This window comes from Cricetulus griseus, chromosome 8 (assembly GCF_003668045.3).
Source record: "Cricetulus griseus strain 17A/GY chromosome 8, alternate assembly CriGri-PICRH-1.0, whole genome shotgun sequence".
Lineage (NCBI taxonomy): Eukaryota > Metazoa > Chordata > Mammalia > Rodentia > Cricetidae > Cricetulus > Cricetulus griseus.
The window spans coordinates 17,312,932-17,330,938 of record NC_048601.1 but is presented as its reverse complement, the minus strand read 5'-3'; the positions used below and the strand labels follow the sequence as shown (position 1 = coordinate 17,330,938).

At 40.7% G+C, this 18,007-nt stretch overlaps 2 protein-coding genes across 2 annotated transcripts in view; both read right to left on the bottom strand.

Moving 5' to 3' along the window:
- Positions 1-931: 931 nt before the first annotated feature.
- LOC100751635 (C-type lectin domain family 2 member H-like) lies at positions 932-7,193 on the bottom strand. Its single transcript, XM_035448736.1, has 6 exons — positions 7,106-7,193; positions 5,388-5,514; positions 5,029-5,036; positions 2,541-2,716; positions 1,895-2,001; positions 932-1,046 (listed from the first exon to the last, which is right to left on the bottom strand). The coding sequence occupies exons 1-6, from the start codon at positions 7,191-7,193 to the stop codon at positions 932-934; spliced, it is 621 nt and encodes a 206-aa protein (XP_035304627.1).
- An 8,470-nt stretch (positions 7,194-15,663) lies between these two features.
- Positions 15,664-18,007, bottom strand: part of LOC100771650 (C-type lectin domain family 2 member E-like) — a 38,355-nt gene continuing 36,011 nt past the window's right edge. The window contains exon 6 of the mRNA XM_027429815.2: positions 15,664-15,748. Within this exon, the coding sequence (XP_027285616.1) occupies positions 15,664-15,748 (85 nt within the window). The remainder of the gene's footprint in view (positions 15,749-18,007) is intronic.

Sequence of the window (18,007 nt, the reverse complement as noted above, 5' to 3'; positions counted from 1 at the left end):
AAGACATCAAGTTGAATCAAGTGGGATTGATGAAGTGGGGTCCCATTTCCTTTTGGGATAGTTCAAAGATTGCCAATAAGTAATCTTTGTTCAATGTGGGGGGATTAAACATTTACGTCAACACAGAAATTTCAACTTTTATAGGTATGCATACCAGGAAAAAAGATAATAAATATAAGGGAAATTAGGCTTTCAGAGAAAGAACCGAGTATAGACAAATGACAGTCCCTAGATTTTGTTTTGTCTTACATCAATTTGCTTCTTGATATAATAGAGAAATTCTTAATTGTAACAACCTGCAGCACACAGGGATGTGGAGCAGGGGTGGGGGGTGGAGGGTGGGGCAAGCTCAGGAGAACCATGCTGTTGAGCTGGGAGACCCAGGTACCTCAGAGACTCAGGGACTCTGGGGGCGTGGGGCAAAAGACAGTGAGTATAGCTGTGGTAGTGAGTGCTCGCCTTGCTGGGAAGGGCTGGGAATTTCTCACTTCTGACACCAGATGTAGTCAGAAGATATCCATACACAGGATGTGGGTATTGTTAGTTAACTTTATTGAGGGGAAATCACTTACATGAGAAACCCATAGCCCAGGTTAGCACTCTGAGCACCCAGTCTCAGCAGCTCTCTGAGACCCCACCAGAACCCTGAGAGAGGAGAAGTACCCCTCTCCTCAGTCTTTTATCCCTCACGTTCTTTACATACCTGTGGCCACACCCAAGTGAGCGTGGTCAGCGCCATAGGTACCTAGAGATCTCTCTGTACACTCTGAGTTTTCATCTTCAGTGTAAACACATATTATTGATAGATTTTGATGATAATTTTAGCACCGTAGGAGTGGAACAGCAAGTGCAGATGGCAGGTCACAGAGCATCTGTTTCTCATGAAGGCTTTGGCACATTCCCTATCCTCCATTTAAAATCTTGGGAACTGTTAAATATGTCTTTTGGACTTGCTACAAATCCACTTCCTGTGTGTGTAGACCCTTGCACTGCTGATCCCGATGTCACTCAGGTAGCTACATTCTCCATCTCCTCGGGTGGGAACCCTGAAGCAAAACAAACAAATGAAAAAATTCTGCACAGGCCAACATTGCATTCAAATACCTGAACTAGTTTTGCACCTGCCATCTTTTACATACTCAGCTCTCAATTTGAGCAACAAATCTGTAGGGAGGTAAAAGTAAGAAGCTAGGGGCTGGCTGCTTTGCTTCCCTGACCATCAGCTTGAGGTTTTAACCCCAATATCTGTCTCTGGGTCTTTTATTTTTCATGTTACAAAGAGCTGTCTCAGTGCTCATTGGTGATGAAACTTAGAGGAGGTCCCCAATGCTCCTGGAATCTCTGCTTCTGTGACAGGCACAGCTGTGCACACAGTGAACTGACAAGTCTTATCCCAGGAGTTCTGCAGTGACTTCCTGGGGTTTCAGAGCCCTCACTGCCCATCCTAGTTTCTGCCGACATCTGACAAGTGTGTTTCTCATCAAGGAAATGTTTTCAGTTGGTGATGGAGAAGACCACATCCACCCCAGATGCCATCATCATGTGAAATTTTTCAGGTAAAATCACACTAAGTGAAAGCTTTGGAAATGATAACCAATAAATGGGAGAACGTTCAAAGTATTTAAATTTGTAAGGACATGCAGTTTCCTGGTTATTGGCTCTGCATATAAGTACGCACCCTGCCTCTGACCTACAACTCCACTTGGAAGGCTTATGTTATTTCCTTCCCAGTATTGTTGGCTTCAAATATCATAGCTATTCATCTCTTATACACACACACACACACACACACACACACAGAGAGAGAGAGAAGAGAGAGAGAGAGAGAGAGAGAGAGAGAGAGAGAGAGAGAGAGAGATGAACCGAGTAGAAGGAAAATGTGCTGAAAACATACATGTTGTTATATTGAGTGTTGTCTGGCCACATCCAGTCCTGCTCTGCTGACTTCCTGTGCAGCCCGATCCAGTGGTCAGAAGGCCCCTTGTATCTCTTCAGGAAATTCTGCCATAAAACACAGAAAGCTAATACATGTATCTCTGAGCTATAGATGACCATTGGGTGTCTCCAACCTACAGCCTCCTCTAGGGATGGCAGCTGAGAGTCATTGATTATGGAGCCATAATAACCCTCAGTTCTCAGTGGATGTATCCTACGTGTATAAACCTAAGTACATTGATGACCAGACATCCCATTGCAGCTGATTAAGAATGTCCTTGGAGTTTTTAACAGATGCCATTTTTGTATACAACATGTAAATTCTCAGAGGGAACAGGACCACTAGTTATCTTAGTAGATTGTATATTTGCCCCGGCATGTTTTGCTATGAGCACTACATGAGAGCATGACTCTAGAATGTCTCAAGAATCCAACCAGAAGCAGTAACATTAGCAAATGGTGTGTACTAATGTGCTCCCCATATGCCCCACACACTCCATCTGCCTGGAGTGGGCTCTTCCTCACACTTAAGCTTTAAGGTCTCCATCTGAAGACAAAACTTATTCAACAGAACAAACAACAAACCAATCCTGACCATTTCTTACCAGCTCCTCTATGCTCTCAAATACAGCTAGATGGGCCTCTAGTTCCATGCAGGAGGTCTGGCTGAATGTCCAGTTTCTCATGTCTTCAGAAAAATAAAAACATTGACTTCCAAATCCAATCCAGTCTTTTGGGCAGGTGTTATAGCAAGGTCCACACTTCCCCATGACTGGTCTCCCTAAAATGTAAACAGTGCCAAGAAATATAATAAGAACATTTCCGTGTCTGGTCCCTTTGGCTAGCATCTAAATCTTAATGTTAGGGGGTGTCCTTGAACTGTACTTTCATTACTGATCTCTAGGAGAACCCTTCTATCATGCTGGTTCCCAATCCAGGGCGTTCCAGTGAGCTCTAAGGAAGTGCTTTTATTTTCTTCTTTGTATTTTGTGTTTTGAAACAGAATCTCGCTGTTTCCACTGGCCTGGCCTGGAATTCAGTCTGTGGACTCTACTTGTACTGGTTGTGGCTCCTGAGTGTTGGGACTAATTATTTCCCGGTGAGGAAATAATTTCTAGTCTATCAGCTCCTTTGGATTCTTCCTGGTTCCTGAAATTCTGTAGCTTCCTTTCCCATAATCCTCATTCACATTTGCTCTTTCTCTTGGCTAGAAAAACTCCTCATTTGTTAAGATTTTACTATAGAGAAATGACAGCCTTCGAAATATGGCACATTTGAAATAGCTCTTAATTGCTAGAATTTTTATCATGGGCTTCCTATCATTCTATCACACACATATTAAATGTATACAATCACATGCTGGCTCTTATTAGAGTCTGTAAGAATGACTGTCATTAGGAAATCTGACAACAATACTGGGTAATAGTCAGACTTAGCTTAAATCCCAGTACTTGGGAGGCAGAGGCAGCCAGATCTCTGTGAGTCTAAGGCCATCATTTTGAGAAGCATATGCAGAAATAGGAACACTTATTTACTGCTGGTGTGAGTACAAACTGATACAGCCAGTACGGAGGTTCCTCAGAAAATGTAAAAATAAACTTGCCATGTGACCCAGTCTGTTACTCTTGGGTATGTATGAAGAGAATTCCACATCCTACCATAGAGACACTTTGCACCAATGGTTATTGCTCCCCTATTTACAATAGTTAGGAAATGGACCTGACCTATATGTCAATCAACTGATGGACAGACAGTGAAAATGTGTTCCATGTACAAAACTGAATGTTATTCAGCAGCAAATAAATAATGAAACTTTTAGTAAAGTGTGTGGCCTGGGAAAGTACGATATTGAGTGATGTCACCCAAACTCAGACAGAAAGAGACCCATGTACTCTCTTACACGCAATCTGAGACTGTGATGTAGAGTGTGAACAGCTGGGACTGTACATGGTGTAACACATAGACAGAAGGCCAAGGAAGAGAGATGTAAGGTGATGGAAAGGACAGCGTGCAAAGGGACCAAAAGTTATGAAAAATTATGAATAACAATGTTTTTCTAGTTTTAACTCTGCCATAGTTTTTCTTTTCTGTGGCAGATAAGTGCATAAAAATGTGGTTGGCAGTGAAGATCTAAAACCATAACCAAAGATCCATGGCTTTTGAAATGCTTTTCTAGCTGTGTGGAAGTTCCATGAGATACATAGGGTTTGGGATTTGACAAAAGTTGGAGTGGCTATGCTAATGAAGATGCGTGATGTGTTCATTAATGAGTCCATTGAAATAAAGTAACGTGTGTGTGTGTGTGTGTGTGTGTGTGTGTGTGTGTGTGTGTGTTTATGTGTTTGTATGTGCAAGAATATGTGTGTAAAAAGCTATAAATGCAGCAATGGTTCAGAGCACAGCTTAGAAGAATAACAGACATTTTCTTTCATCCCTTTACCTTTTTCTTCCTTCAGCAGGTCAGAAGGAAACTGCTGCTGTTCAATGCTCTACTGAGTCACAGAAACAAATGACTTGACTAGAAATATTAAATACAAATAATGATTGCCAAGTTTTATTCAGTGGATGAGAATTTGCTGTAGTTGTCCTAGTTCCTATGCCATGAGGGTTCAGTAAAAGAGACAAATGCAATGGGCGGTGAGGGTGACTGTCGCTTCTTTTTACCTGAGTCTTTACAGGGCTACATAATAGTTTAGGTTACAATGACTAAGACTAGTTTGCAAATGCTTGTCCTGTTTTGATGTGTGTGTATTATTATTTGGTGTGACTAAAGGTGATTTCATTTAACAATGTTGGGTGGTGGTGGTTCACACCTTTAATCCCAGCTCTTGGAAAGAAGAGGCAGGTGTATGCGCAAGTTCAAAGCAGTTTCAAGACAGCCAGGACTACATATAGAAACCCTGTCTCATATATATATGAAGTTGTATATGACTTTATCACAGTATTCAAAGCAATCTACAACTAAAAGCTAAGGAATAACATATTCTGAAACTTTCTAATTCATATTTTCAGATCATGGTGAAGATGTTGACTGAAACCATGGGTCAGAGGGGTAGAGGGTTCTCTACCTTCCTCCACCTTATATCTCTTCACTGTTCTCTCTTCCCTCAGCTGTAGAAATCTCCTTGAGAGTCTCCTTTCGAGTTTTCCTCTCCTTATTCTCTGTGTTGAAAAGTTCTCCCAGTGGGCATACGTCTCCTGCATCTCTGTCTAGAGCTTGCTGGATGTCATCTTCCCAGGGATGCTGAGCCTGGCCTCCTGTGCTCACCACAGCCTGTGCTGTCCTTTCAAGGAATCTTCCTGCTACATCCTAAGTTCCCAGAGAACAGGAATTTCCAGTGTTTTCTCTCCAGCCCTTCACACAGTGCCTGACTCACAGTGGTAATGAAGTGTTTGCTGACAACATGTGTAGACAATGCTGCACAATTTGTAGAACAAGTCACTCACCTGACAATGACAAAGCAACAGAAAGTGAAAGTACAGCTGCAGTGAGGACAGCAATCACTCCATAGCAGCAGTAAAGCTTAACAGGAGACTCAGTGAAGATGATTCTCAGACATTTTCCTTGGAGCTTTTTACCTGAAAATATAAATACCAGAACATCAATTTCAAGACCCTACAAGAGCCAGAAAGAGCCAGAAAAAGGTTAGGGTGTCTGCTCAATATTCTAGTGTGATTCTGGAGGTTCTAGCTGGGACAATACGGCAAGAATAAAAAAGAACACTTAGGCCTCATAGAGATAAATATCTTGATATTCAGACAATATGGATATATCTACACATAAATTTCTAAGATGTCTAATAAAGGGGCTCTAAAAATTATGAACAAGTTTATAATGTTGCAGGAAAATATGTCAATGGGCAAAATAAATTTCATTTTTATATACCAGCAATTGTCAAATGCAAAGAATTGCAATATTCCCAGCATGTCTAAATACACAATTACACATCTAATGAAACACTGGGTTTTAAAAACTCTTAGCACATTGTAGGTACAATTTCTTTTGAGAGAGTGACACGTAGACAGACAGATAAAGACAGAGTTAACACCCACACAGAAACAAACAGATAGACAGACAGACAGACAGACAGACAGTCAGACAGTTATAAAGGTACATACACAGATCATGGGGCAGGGGTCCAACTAGCCCATTGCTTATCTTTTTATTAGTTTTTAGGGCCAGAGAAGAATTCTCATTTCACTAAATTCAATTTATTTTTATTGGTATTGTAGGCAAGAAATCTTTGCCTAAGACAAATTCTTACTCATAAAGATTTTTTCTTTTTTTCTTCAAATAGATTTAAGTTCTAGGCTTCATGCCTGGGTCTGTGATCCGTTTTGAGTCTGTTATAATACAGAGGACGAAGTGTGAGTCTTATCATGAAAACCAGTTGACTAAGCATCATATACAGAAGAGTTTTCATCCTCTTTCTACTTAAGAATGTCTGTCTTCCCCAGTCTACAGTACACATGCACAATAAACACACATTGATTTTTAAAAAGAAAAATATGTCATATTATGGAATAAAAAGATGCTTATATAAAAAATACATGCATTAACTATGGTTAGTATTACCAAAATCTAGGAAAAAGAGTTGAATAATATTTTATCATTTTGTTATAATGAGACTGTATTTCTCTCATGCCCTGTATCTAAGGGAAATGCCCACATTTATATAAAAAAACCTGCCTATGCTTTTAGCAGATTTATGAATTAACCCTGTCTTTTGAAACAGATCAAATATCCCCAAGCTTGTTACGAAGTCAAGCAACATTACTCAGAACTGGGGAAAATGACTGAAAAAGGAAACCTGGATATCATGCTTGCACCTGCCACTATCTTATGCTGGTTAAATGATCCTCAGCCTGCTGTCCCCACCGGCCAAACACAGTAAAAATAAATTAAACAAATCCACCCCAACCCAACTGAACAACCAACAAAAACAATGTCTCAGGCTTTTATAATTAATTTTTTGTTTATTTCTCTTGCCTACAAATACTTGAGTATTATGTACTCTGACAGAGTAGCTAATTAAGAGAGCCTTCCTCGAATGTCCACTTCTATAGAGACCCACTGTGACAGGCTAACAGGCAGGTGTTTCAGCTCCTCTGAGGGTCACAGGTGAGTCTCTATCTCTTATTTTGACTCAAATTGGATTAAATTACATACCTATTTCTACCTTTTGCAGGCTGTTTGGAGTAATGAGGTCTGTCTTTAGCAAGCCCTTGGAAGCTTCTTCACTCTTTGCAGCTATCATTTCTGAGCTGAGAGGAAGAGATTGAACTGAATTCTGGAGGAGGTTTGAAATTTGGATCTGTGGAAGAAAATGAGCAGTGTATTCTGCATATTGTTCTGAATGAGCACTTCACAAGCTCACTCTGGTGATTCATTAACTACTCCTTGTGAGGTCACCTCTCAGAACTTAGCCTTCTCTTTCCGGGGGGGGGGGCGGGGGAACAGAAAACTTCAGCATCAAAGCACACTAACAAGTACAAAATATTATAAGTTATGTTCTTTCCTCCTCTCTGTACACCAGTTCTTTGCCCCCATTTTTTAGTTTTCATTTCATTGTACAAAAATGAACACAGTTTCTCTTCCTACCCCTCCTCCCACACCCCGCTGCCTCTTTCCACCCCCCCTCACCTCTCTCCTAGACCACAACCATTCCACTCCTCGTCACAGCTAAGGGCTCCCAAGAGGAGTCAACAAAGTCTGGTACAATAGGCTGGGGCAGAGCCTGGCCCCTTTCCCATGCATTAAGACTGAACAGTGCATTGAACAGCACAGAATGGGCTCCAACAAGCTAGAATCTGGTCATACTTCCAGGAGTCCCTGTGATAGTCCAAGTTTCAGAACTGTCTCCCACATGTGGAGGGCCTAGTTTGGTCCTCTGCAGTCTCCACAGTTCTAGGTCTAGGGTCCATGACTTTCCACAAGCTTGGGTCAGTAGTCTCTGTAGATTTCCCCATTATGATTTTGACCTCCCTTCCTTATATGTTCCTTCCTCCCTCTCTTAGCCCGAATCCCTGGAGCTTGATCTGGTTATTGGTTGTGGATCTCCTCATCTGGATCCATTTATTATTGGATGAGGGCTCTATGATGACAGTGGATGTATTCATCAATCTGATTGCAGGAGTAGGCCGTTTCTGGCATCCTCTCTACTATTGCTAGGAGTCTTAGCTGGGGTCAACCTTGTGGATTCTTGGGTGTTACCCTTGTACCAGGTTTCTCCCTAAGGCCATGGTGGCTCTCTCTCTCTTGAGACATCTCTTTGATTGCTCTCCCACTGCATCCCTCCCCACCTAGTCCATCTCATTTCCTCCTGTTCTCATCCCTCCTCCCCCTCCCCATTACCAAATCCTGCCCTCAGTTTGCCCCGTAGATATCATCTAATTTCTCCACTCAGAGTGATCCATGTGTCCCTCTTAGAGTCTTTCTTTTTACATAGCTTCTCTGGAGTTGGATATCAGTCTGCTTATCCTTTGCTTTACATATAATATCCACTTCTGAGTGAATACATACCGTGTTTGTCTTTCTGAGTCTGTGATATCTCATCATGATTTTTTTTATAGTTCTTTTCATTTACCTGAAAATTTCACAAGGTCGCCATTTTTACTGCTGAGTAAGACTCCATTGTATGAATGTGCCACATTTTGCTTATTAATTCTTCAGTTGGGGAGCATTTAGTTTGTTTACAGGTTCTGGCTATTAGTAATAATGCTGCTATGAACATTGTTGAGCAAATGTCCTTATGGTATGACTTAGCATCCTTTGTTTAAATGTCCAAGAAAATATCTTTGTGTTTTGAGGCAGACTGATTCCCAGTTTTGTTAGAAACTGCCATGCTGATTTTTCAAAATGACTATACAATTTATAATCCCACCAGCAGTGAAAGAGTATTCCCCCTTTTCCAAACCCCTCCAGCATATACTGTCATTAGTGGTTTTGATTTTAACATTCTGACAGGTGTAAGATGGTATCTCAGGGCTGATCTTTAAGGGTGGAAGCACCCTTTTCAATCGTGAATTAGCATTGTCATAAGCTGTAGATTCTATGAGTATTCATCCAGCGTCTAGATAAGCAACTCCTATTTGAACCACTCTAGTCAATCTTTGCAAAAATGCATTATAACTTTCCTTCGGGTCTTGTCACAACTTAGTATAGGAGTCTATTCTTTCCCCTGGTTCTTGAATCTTATCCCAAGCAGTGAAAGCTGCTGTGGCATAGGGGCAAGATTGTTCAACCTATGCAACTTGAGTGTCTGCATCAGCATGAAGACCATCACCAAGAATTTTATCTTGGGGAGCCTTATAACCTCTCTTTTGGCCTTGATGTTCAAGTGCTTTGGCCTCCTCCCTCCTTAAAGCAAGCCATCCAATTTGAGATGCAGTTTCTAAGGATATCACTAGGAGTCACCCTATTTCTTGTTGCCCATGACTCTCCTAACTGCCACACATATGGTGAATGCATGCCACAAGAGACTACTGCTTCCTTTACCCCTTTTAAATCTTTCATGTGTAGTGGCTCCCAATGACATTCAACAAATCCCTTTGGTATTTTTTAGTTACTGGTTTCTCAGTAACAGTAATGAAGGAAACTATAGGGGATGACGTAACTACCTTTGGTTAGTCATCTCTGACTCTGAAAGGTTCTGGTAATGTTAAATCCCTTTCATTCTCTATTATTTGTTCCTCTACTTCTGGTGTACCAGTTTGAAGATTTTCTTTGGCCTGTAATCTATTCACCATTGTTTTTCTCTGAGTGTTTGAATTTCCTGGACAGTATACATTTCTAGGGAGTTAATTAAATCAGTCAGTTTGTTGTTCTCTTCATTTGCATATGATTCTAAAGATTTAATATTCTCATCCTTAGAGATTATCTGAATGACTTGTAAATTGCTTTCCAAAAATGATGTTCTATCTTCTAGCTTGTCATTAGTCTCAGACATGGAACAAATTTTTCTATTAGCTGGTCAGTTTTACGTTCCATATTTTATATTCTGTTAATCAAATCACCATTCCATTATCAATTTTCTCAATCCTTTTTTCTTTTTTGCATATTATTTTTTATTTTAGAAGCACTCATATTTACATATCCATCTCCCCATTCCCTCGCCCTCGAATCCTCCCATGCTCCTCACCAACCCTCTTTCCACTCCCTTCCTAGGGATAGTGAGGTCCTCCATGGGCGACCCTCAAAGTTATATTAAGACCAGAGGTTACCTTACATTGTTTTCTGTTTACCACAGTTTCTTTTGTTGTAGCAGATCCGTTCCACGTAAGTGCTCTCCAGCCAGTCTCCTTCCCAACTTAAACCATCCAATAAACACTTCAACTCCCTTTGGCAGTGTTGCTCACCCTTCTTTCAGAGACATCCTGGCAGTTTGTACCTCAACAGATACTTTCCCAATAATAAAATTTCATATGGCTGTACATGTGTTATCAAGAAAGGGCTTAAGTGTTTGGTAAAAAAAAATGTTTTTAATAAGAATGAGTCAAAATTACTCAGTATTTCAATGACACAATCTAGGTAATAAAAGTTAAACAATAACTGACCATAAAAATTTATTAACCTGATGTAAAAATTGGCAGGTAGCCTTGGATGAATTGTGCTGTGGTTAGCCATGAATGATTTTCTGATTTATCGCTTTGGTTATTTTTGGATAATTTGTGTATTATTGTGCCTAGTAACACTAATGCTATTTGTTCTATATGGGTCTGCTTCACTTACACATGCCCAGAGAAAATATTTTTTATTCTGTATAAAAGGCCTTGCTTTAGAGTTTCAAAATGCACTCATACTCAAACTGCCTCTGTGTTTGTTTCTGTTTGGCCTCGCCAAATCCTTACCCATCTAGTCTTTAAGGACCTTCAACCCTGGGACCCCCATACCAGGCTTGCGTGGTCTGTGGCATAGCTCCAGTGATCTCACACTCCTGTAAAAAATACACATATGCAGTTATAAGAGCAATGTTCCCAAAATTATCTTTGTTCTAATTCCACAATCTTACATAGGGGTTAAATTAATTAGTCAATCTGACTTTTCTGGTAGAGTTAAAGACCTTGAGATGGAGACATTTTTCTGAATCAAGTAGGTGGTCTAACCTACAATTGAGACAAAAGTAAATTTTTGTGCAGTAAGGTCTCTTCTGAACCTCTGGCCTTCAGAACTATAACAGAGATTTATGTTGTTATTTTTCTATGTCTATTTGTATATTTTTAAGATTTATTTCTTCATTTTTCATGTATGTGAATATTTACATGCATGCATGCATGTATGTGCACCATTTGCATTTCTGGTGCCTGCAGAGGTCTGAAATAGCATTGGATCCCCTAGAATTTTATTTAAGGATTGTTGGGAACACCTTGGGGTGTTGGGAACCACGTGTGGGTCCTCTACAAGAGCAGCTGTGTTCTTAGCTGCTGAATTATGTCTCTAGTCCCTCAGTGAGATTTTGGTTTAACTGACAGACTAATATAAAACTGGGTTTTTTGTTGTTGTGGTTTCTCTTTTGGAGGCAGCGTCTCTGTGTGTAGCACTTGCTGCTGTGGAACTTCTTATGCAGTCCAGGACAGCCTCTAACTCACAGAGATATTCCCGTGTCTGCCCCTCTGGAGCTGAGATTAAAGGCATGCACCACTATATACAGTCCATAAAACTTCTATAGTAAACTGAGCGTGGTGGCGCACACCTTTAATCCCAGCACTTGGGAGGCAGAGGCAGGTGGATCTCTGTTAGTTCGAGACCAGCCTGGTCTACAAGAGCTAGTTCCAGGACAGCCTCCAAAAGCCACAGAGAAACCCTGTCTCAGAAAAAACAAACAAACAAACAAAAAAAACAAAAAGAAAACAAACAAACAAAAATTCTACAGTATGGCTTTGTATATTTCCTGGAATTTATTCAATAATCCCACCTAAACAATATTGACAAGAGAGAACACTGTGCCTAGGTGCTGTGTCTCACTGCTGTTGCCTTGCAGGACAGAAGCATACATACTGTTTACCACCAGCCAGGGACACAATAAACTCACATCTCATTTCCTAAAACTACTGGTGAGTTGTAGTGAGTGTGACAAGATGGTTTGAACAGCTGTCACCTGTGGGTGGCAGCAGTGTCACTAGGAGATTTCAGCCTAGTGAAGACCATAGCTCTTCTTTTGATTTTCATCTCCAGCTTGCAATATTGGAAGACAAACACATTACAGCTTTCCTGAGACTGGTAAAATATATACATGGATAATTCTGTCAGTAACACTGCCATTCTTAGACCCATTTTACATATGAAGAAACCCTGTGACTGGCACTACAAAATTTATCAGGGTACTGGTTTAACAATAGAGTAATCTAAACTTTGTTAGTATGTTATTTATAAGACAGTTTTTACATGAATATTAGTCAGGGAGATGAAGTAATATTTTCTTGAATGAATATTGCAATGTTGCAGTTTCCTTAAATCATTACCTCCTGCAAGGAAGCTATGAAGTAAACAACGCAAAATATACCTGGAAATCCCTGAACCTGACCACATTCACCAGACAACGCCCTTCCAAAGAGTGTTTACAGTAAGGACTGCTGAGTGTCACAATCAGACACGAACAGTTGTGTGAAGGAAGCAGAGACAAGCAAAAATCATCTGCAAGGCTGATAGAGCAACTGCGCCACTACCAAAGGACACGATGGTTGTTTGAATGAGAACAGCTCCCATTTGTTCATATGTTTGAATGTTTCATCCTCTGTTGATGGAAATGTTGCAGAATAATTTGTTATAGGATGTATAATTTACTGGAGGAACTGTGGCCTTGTTGGAGGTGGTGTGCCACCAGAATTGGGGGATTAAATAAACCCACACCACTCCCAGTTAACTTTCTTGCTCTGTGGTTGTTTTCTCATCTTGTAAGCTTTTCAGCCACTGCCCCAGTTGCTGCACTCCTCATCAAGATGGTCCTGGACTCACCCACTGAAACTGTAAGCAAGATCCCAGTAAACTCTACTGAAATTTGACTTGGTCATGGAGTCTCTTCACAGAACAAATTAACTGAACTGCCTGTAGGTTCTGCAGTGTCCCAGATTTCAAGGTTTTGTGATCATCACCCATGCTGGGTTGGGTTTTGGTGATGTGATGCATCTGTGTTTGAGTCATTTCTGCTCTGGTTAGTAACACCTCACCTATATTTGTCTAAGTAACCCCAATAAAAGTCATTGGTGCAACAAGTTAGATTTTGGTGATATCTGTACTTTGGTCTACAGTGGGCTCCCTCTCTTGGATGAGTACGTGTGTGTCCTGTACCATGCCAGGAAAGTCTGCCTCACAACACCCACACAGCTTAATGATATAAAATAATTTGTTATTGTAAATATTTGTAGAAAAGACCCTTTCTACATGAAGAACTTAGTTGAAAACAACCCAGTGAGAAGTCACAGTCCTGAGAACATACCTTTCTTACACAGATGATTTGAACCCTCGAGTGTTTGACTCACTGTTCTGGTCTCTGAGAATATAGAAGTGAATTACACACAGGATGATTCTATTAATTTCCTGGAAGTAAAATGGACTGCAAAGCAAAAAGCCTAAATGAAGTACAAGCAGAACACAGAGAGAAGTATTTTCCTGAATGAGATATCCTTGCATTTATATAATTATAGAAACTCAGACTCAAAACAGATACAATTTATGTCATTATTTACTGATTTTATCTGTATGTGTATAGCTTAAGGGTGAAGGTCACATGACAACTTGCTGGGGTTGGTTTTCTCCTTCCACCAGGAGAATCCAGGTGTAGAACTCAGGTTTTCAGGCTTAGTGACAAGTGTCTTTATCTTGTGAGCCATGTTCTTGGACCTGAACATATACTTTAATAGAGAGCAATGAAATGTCCTATGTGGTGATGGACAGCTGTAATTGTAGCCATCTGTGTATTACTTAGAGACATTTTTACAAAATAAAATTTTACAAAAGGATATACTACTACAGATTAAAAGTACAAGCTTGCCAGGCGAGTGTAACTGGTTCAGTCTATACATCAATAGAATAGGATGGCAGAACTAAGAAAAGAGATGCCTGTGTCTTATTATTTTATCCCTTTGGACAATAACACAGTGTCATTAATGATGCAATAGAAACTAAAATATCTTGTTCTTCTAACTCAACAATATGAAAACTATTGCAAGATAAGGGATCAAACGCTTAAGAACCTTCAGTACTTAACAATCTTGATCTCAAATGAATCTAAAAGGGAATTTAAAAATACTAGTGTATGAATTATCAAAAGTTTAAATTAAGAAAATAAAATGACATTGCTTATAACAGGTACTTAGTCCACTGTAATTAAAAAATGTTGTCTGAGAAGTAAAGTTCAAAACCATTTTGACAAGAATTATTTTTATTTTTATTTTTTTTCCAAGACAGGGCTTCTCTGTAGCTGTGGAGCCTATCCTGGCATTCGTTCTGGAGACCAGAACCAGTTTGTGGCTTCAAACTCACAGAAATCTGCCTGCCTCTGCCTCCCGAGTGCTGGGATTAAAGGCATGGGCCACCAACGCCCGGCGTGGCAAGCATTCTTAATGAGTTAAATTGCAGAGTATAAAAAGTGGGCTTTAACTTTTTGTAAATTAATGTTAACTGTGTTTCTAAAAATACTTGAAGGGTACAATCTAAGTATCATGTTTCTTGTGATTTTTTTGAATCATTTCCACAATTTTCAGTCACCCCACATTTTTGTTGTTCTATTCTTTCAAAGTAAGAACTAACGAAAAAATTCATTACTGGTCATGAAAGTGGAGGTCACTAATACTGATGTGATTGTAGTTTATGATTCAAGATGTGAGTGCCAACTCATACCTGAATACCTACTTAGTTTAGAACCATTCATTGTCTCCCAAGAACACACAGGAATAATCCTCAAGGATATTTTTTGTCTTAATGTTAGCACACAATGAATTGAAGATCAAGAATTGTTAGACCTGGAAAACTCAGGTATCCGGGGTCCCAGGCCACATTCGAGGTCACCCCAATCACCAGGCGGATTCAAGAGCTTGCTGCAAACTGCACGAGGCCGAGGCTTTATTGTAGTTTAACGAGCTAACCCCATGTTAGCTCGGGTCTTTCACCCACCCGCCATGGCGGATGGCTAGCAAAGACAGCTCCTAGGGCCTCCCAAGAGATCTTATAGGACAGCGTAAGGGGAGTGTCTAGGGGTACGCACAGGCTCACGATTTGTGTGCCTCCAGGCTTGGAGGGCTTGCCCTGTGTTGATTGGTCAACTGGTTGATATGGCCCATAGGCCCTCCCAAGGTGGTTGCTATGCTTTGTGCGTCATTGTTGTGTGCTTGTTCGTAAAGCACACCCAGGGTTGTAAAGCATAGCGCCACCAGCTAACTTCTGATTGGTTCCTTGTCATGAGGCAGGCATCTGACTTTCTAGTGACAAACTTCTGATGGGTTCCTTGTCACGAGACAGGCATCTGACTTTCTAGTGACTAACTAACTTCTGATTGGTTCCTTGTCACAAGGCAGGCATCTGACCTCTAAGTGACCAAGTCAAGGTTATGGCAAGCACGTGTTCTGCTGTTATGGCTGCCGAAAGGGAAGCTGGTCCCTTCAGAATGAATCAGCAACTTTAGGCAACATGTTAGAGGTTTCTCATGGATGTTTTGAAACATTCTTTAGCCTGGATTTAAAAGTACTGGTCACTGGTCACTGTAAAGTGTAGCTGTTGGACTTGCTGCAAATCTACTTCCTGTGAGTATAGTCCCTGCCATTGCTGATCCCTCTGTCACTCAGGTAGGCACACTCTCCTGCTCCTTGGGTGGGAACCCTGAAACAAAACAAAACAAACAAACAAAAGATTTCTACAGGGGTCTGCATTGCATTGCATTGTAGTGTTGTATTTCCTGCAGGTCCATGGAAAGAAAAGTGTCACTCTGGGATGAATTTTAGATTAGCAAAGCAGCAGGGTGAGTCAGGCTCTGGTGAATTGACTGCACATTCTTCTCAAAAGGCTTTTTCTATTGTATATCATTTACACCTTAGCAAGTCAATTACCAAATACCAAAACCTCTTCTCTGGGGGTCCCTTGAAGGAATTGGTAAAGCAATTCTCAGGCACAATATTTACTGGTTTTCTAAGTACTCTCATAAGCAAGTTTTGCAAAAGCCTTGGACTTGTCAAGAAAAACTCAGATAAGATTTAAACCCTTCAAACAAAAGGTATCAGTAGCAAAAGGCAGGTCAAACTCGAGATGCTAAGACTCTGGAATTCAAGCCAGCTGCAACGCTCTAGATGTCTGCAATTACATTCCTTCCTGCAATGAAATATCACCCATCTCCACTTCTTGTTTGCACAATGAATCAAAGAAAGGTAGAGGCCGTCAGGAATCACATGCACTAGTTTAGCACCTAGCATCTTTTACGTTATCAGAGTCAATTTTAAAACCACACCTTTGTCATTGATCCATGTTGCACTCTGTGGTGTGTGTACAAAGCATTTGACTAGTGCTTGTTGCCATGTTCAGATGAACTGCTCACATGGGTGACCTCACTGAAGGTGATTTTCAACTCTCTCTTGAAGTATTTTATACATTGTTGAAAGGGCTTTAATGATGGTGATGACTTACTCTGTGATTCACCATCCATCCGTAATGCTCCATATGACACTGTTATGCTCACATCTAAGAGTCTTGGGGTGCTCTTTGATTACAGACTTTAGAGGAGGTCCCAATACCCCTGGAGTCTCTGCTTCTGTGAACAAGTGCAGCTGTGCAAAGAATGGACTGATAAGTTTCAGACTTGCCTGTCTGCTGTGGCTTACTGGGGCTTCAGAGCCCTCACTGACCATCTGCAATTCTATGTACATTCAATAATGGCATTTATCACCAAGGAAAAGTTTTAAATTGGTGATAGAGAAGACAATAGCAATCTTAGATGACATCACTATGCTCAAGTGAAATCACATTAAATAAATGCTTAGAAAATACTGGCTAATAAATGGGAGAACATCCAAAGGATTTAAATTTGTGGGGATGTAAATTTTGCTGAGGATTGGCTGTGCATGTAGGCACACACCCTGTGTCTGAACCACACCTCCAGCTGAAGGGTTTATAATTTCTTCCTTTCCAGTCCTTTCTCATGACATCGTCATTCTTCTCTTATAGACATTACTCACACACTTCCCAACAAATGATCACAGTAGAAGGAAAAATTTCTGAAAATATACAAGTTGTTATATTCAGTGTTGTCTCTTCATATCCAAGGGTGTTCTGGTGATTCTCTGTGAAGGTCGATCAAGTGGTCAGAAGCACCTCTGTATCTCCTCAGGAAATCCTGCCATAAAGCATGGAAAGCAAATACATATGTCCCTCAGGTTTAGTGTCCCTCAGCTTGAGTGTCTCCAACCTACAGCCTCCTCTCAGGATGTCAGCAGGGTGTACAGAGGGTCATCGAACTTGGAGTCACAATAACCCTCAGTTTTCAGTGGCTGCATTTTGCATTCATAATCCAAAGCACCTTGACAACCACCCATCCTTCTGTGGCTGGTAAAGTCCTGCCAAAGGAATACAGTGGTAAAATGACTTGTAATGACATTCAGCTACACTCATAGATCAGTATCTTGCTCAGAGTTCCTCAAAGGAGATTCACCAAGATGTAAATGGGAAAATATACAGAGAATCACAACTGGACATCGTTCAGAGAGTGGGGGACTGTGGGACACTCAGTCCTAAATAAAATGTCTCCATCAAATCCCTCTCCTCAGGCATCAATCAAATGTACAGAGGATGCAGAGAGATTGTAAGAGCAAGTGAGGATGGAACACTCCAAAGAAAGAAGATCTAGATACAACAGGACTGACGCATACATGAGCTCACAGACTGTAGCATCATGACAGGGCCTATACATGTCCAAGTCAGATGGGAGTAACGAGCTGTGAGGAGAAGGAACACAAGTGTGATGGGGGATGTTTTTGTGTGTATGTTTTTTTTTTTTTTTTAATGGGTTGTTGACTAAAGCACTGTTCAGCCAATGAGGCAAAAAGATAAGTGGGACTAGGAGTCGAGGAGGATTCTGGGAAATAGTAAAGA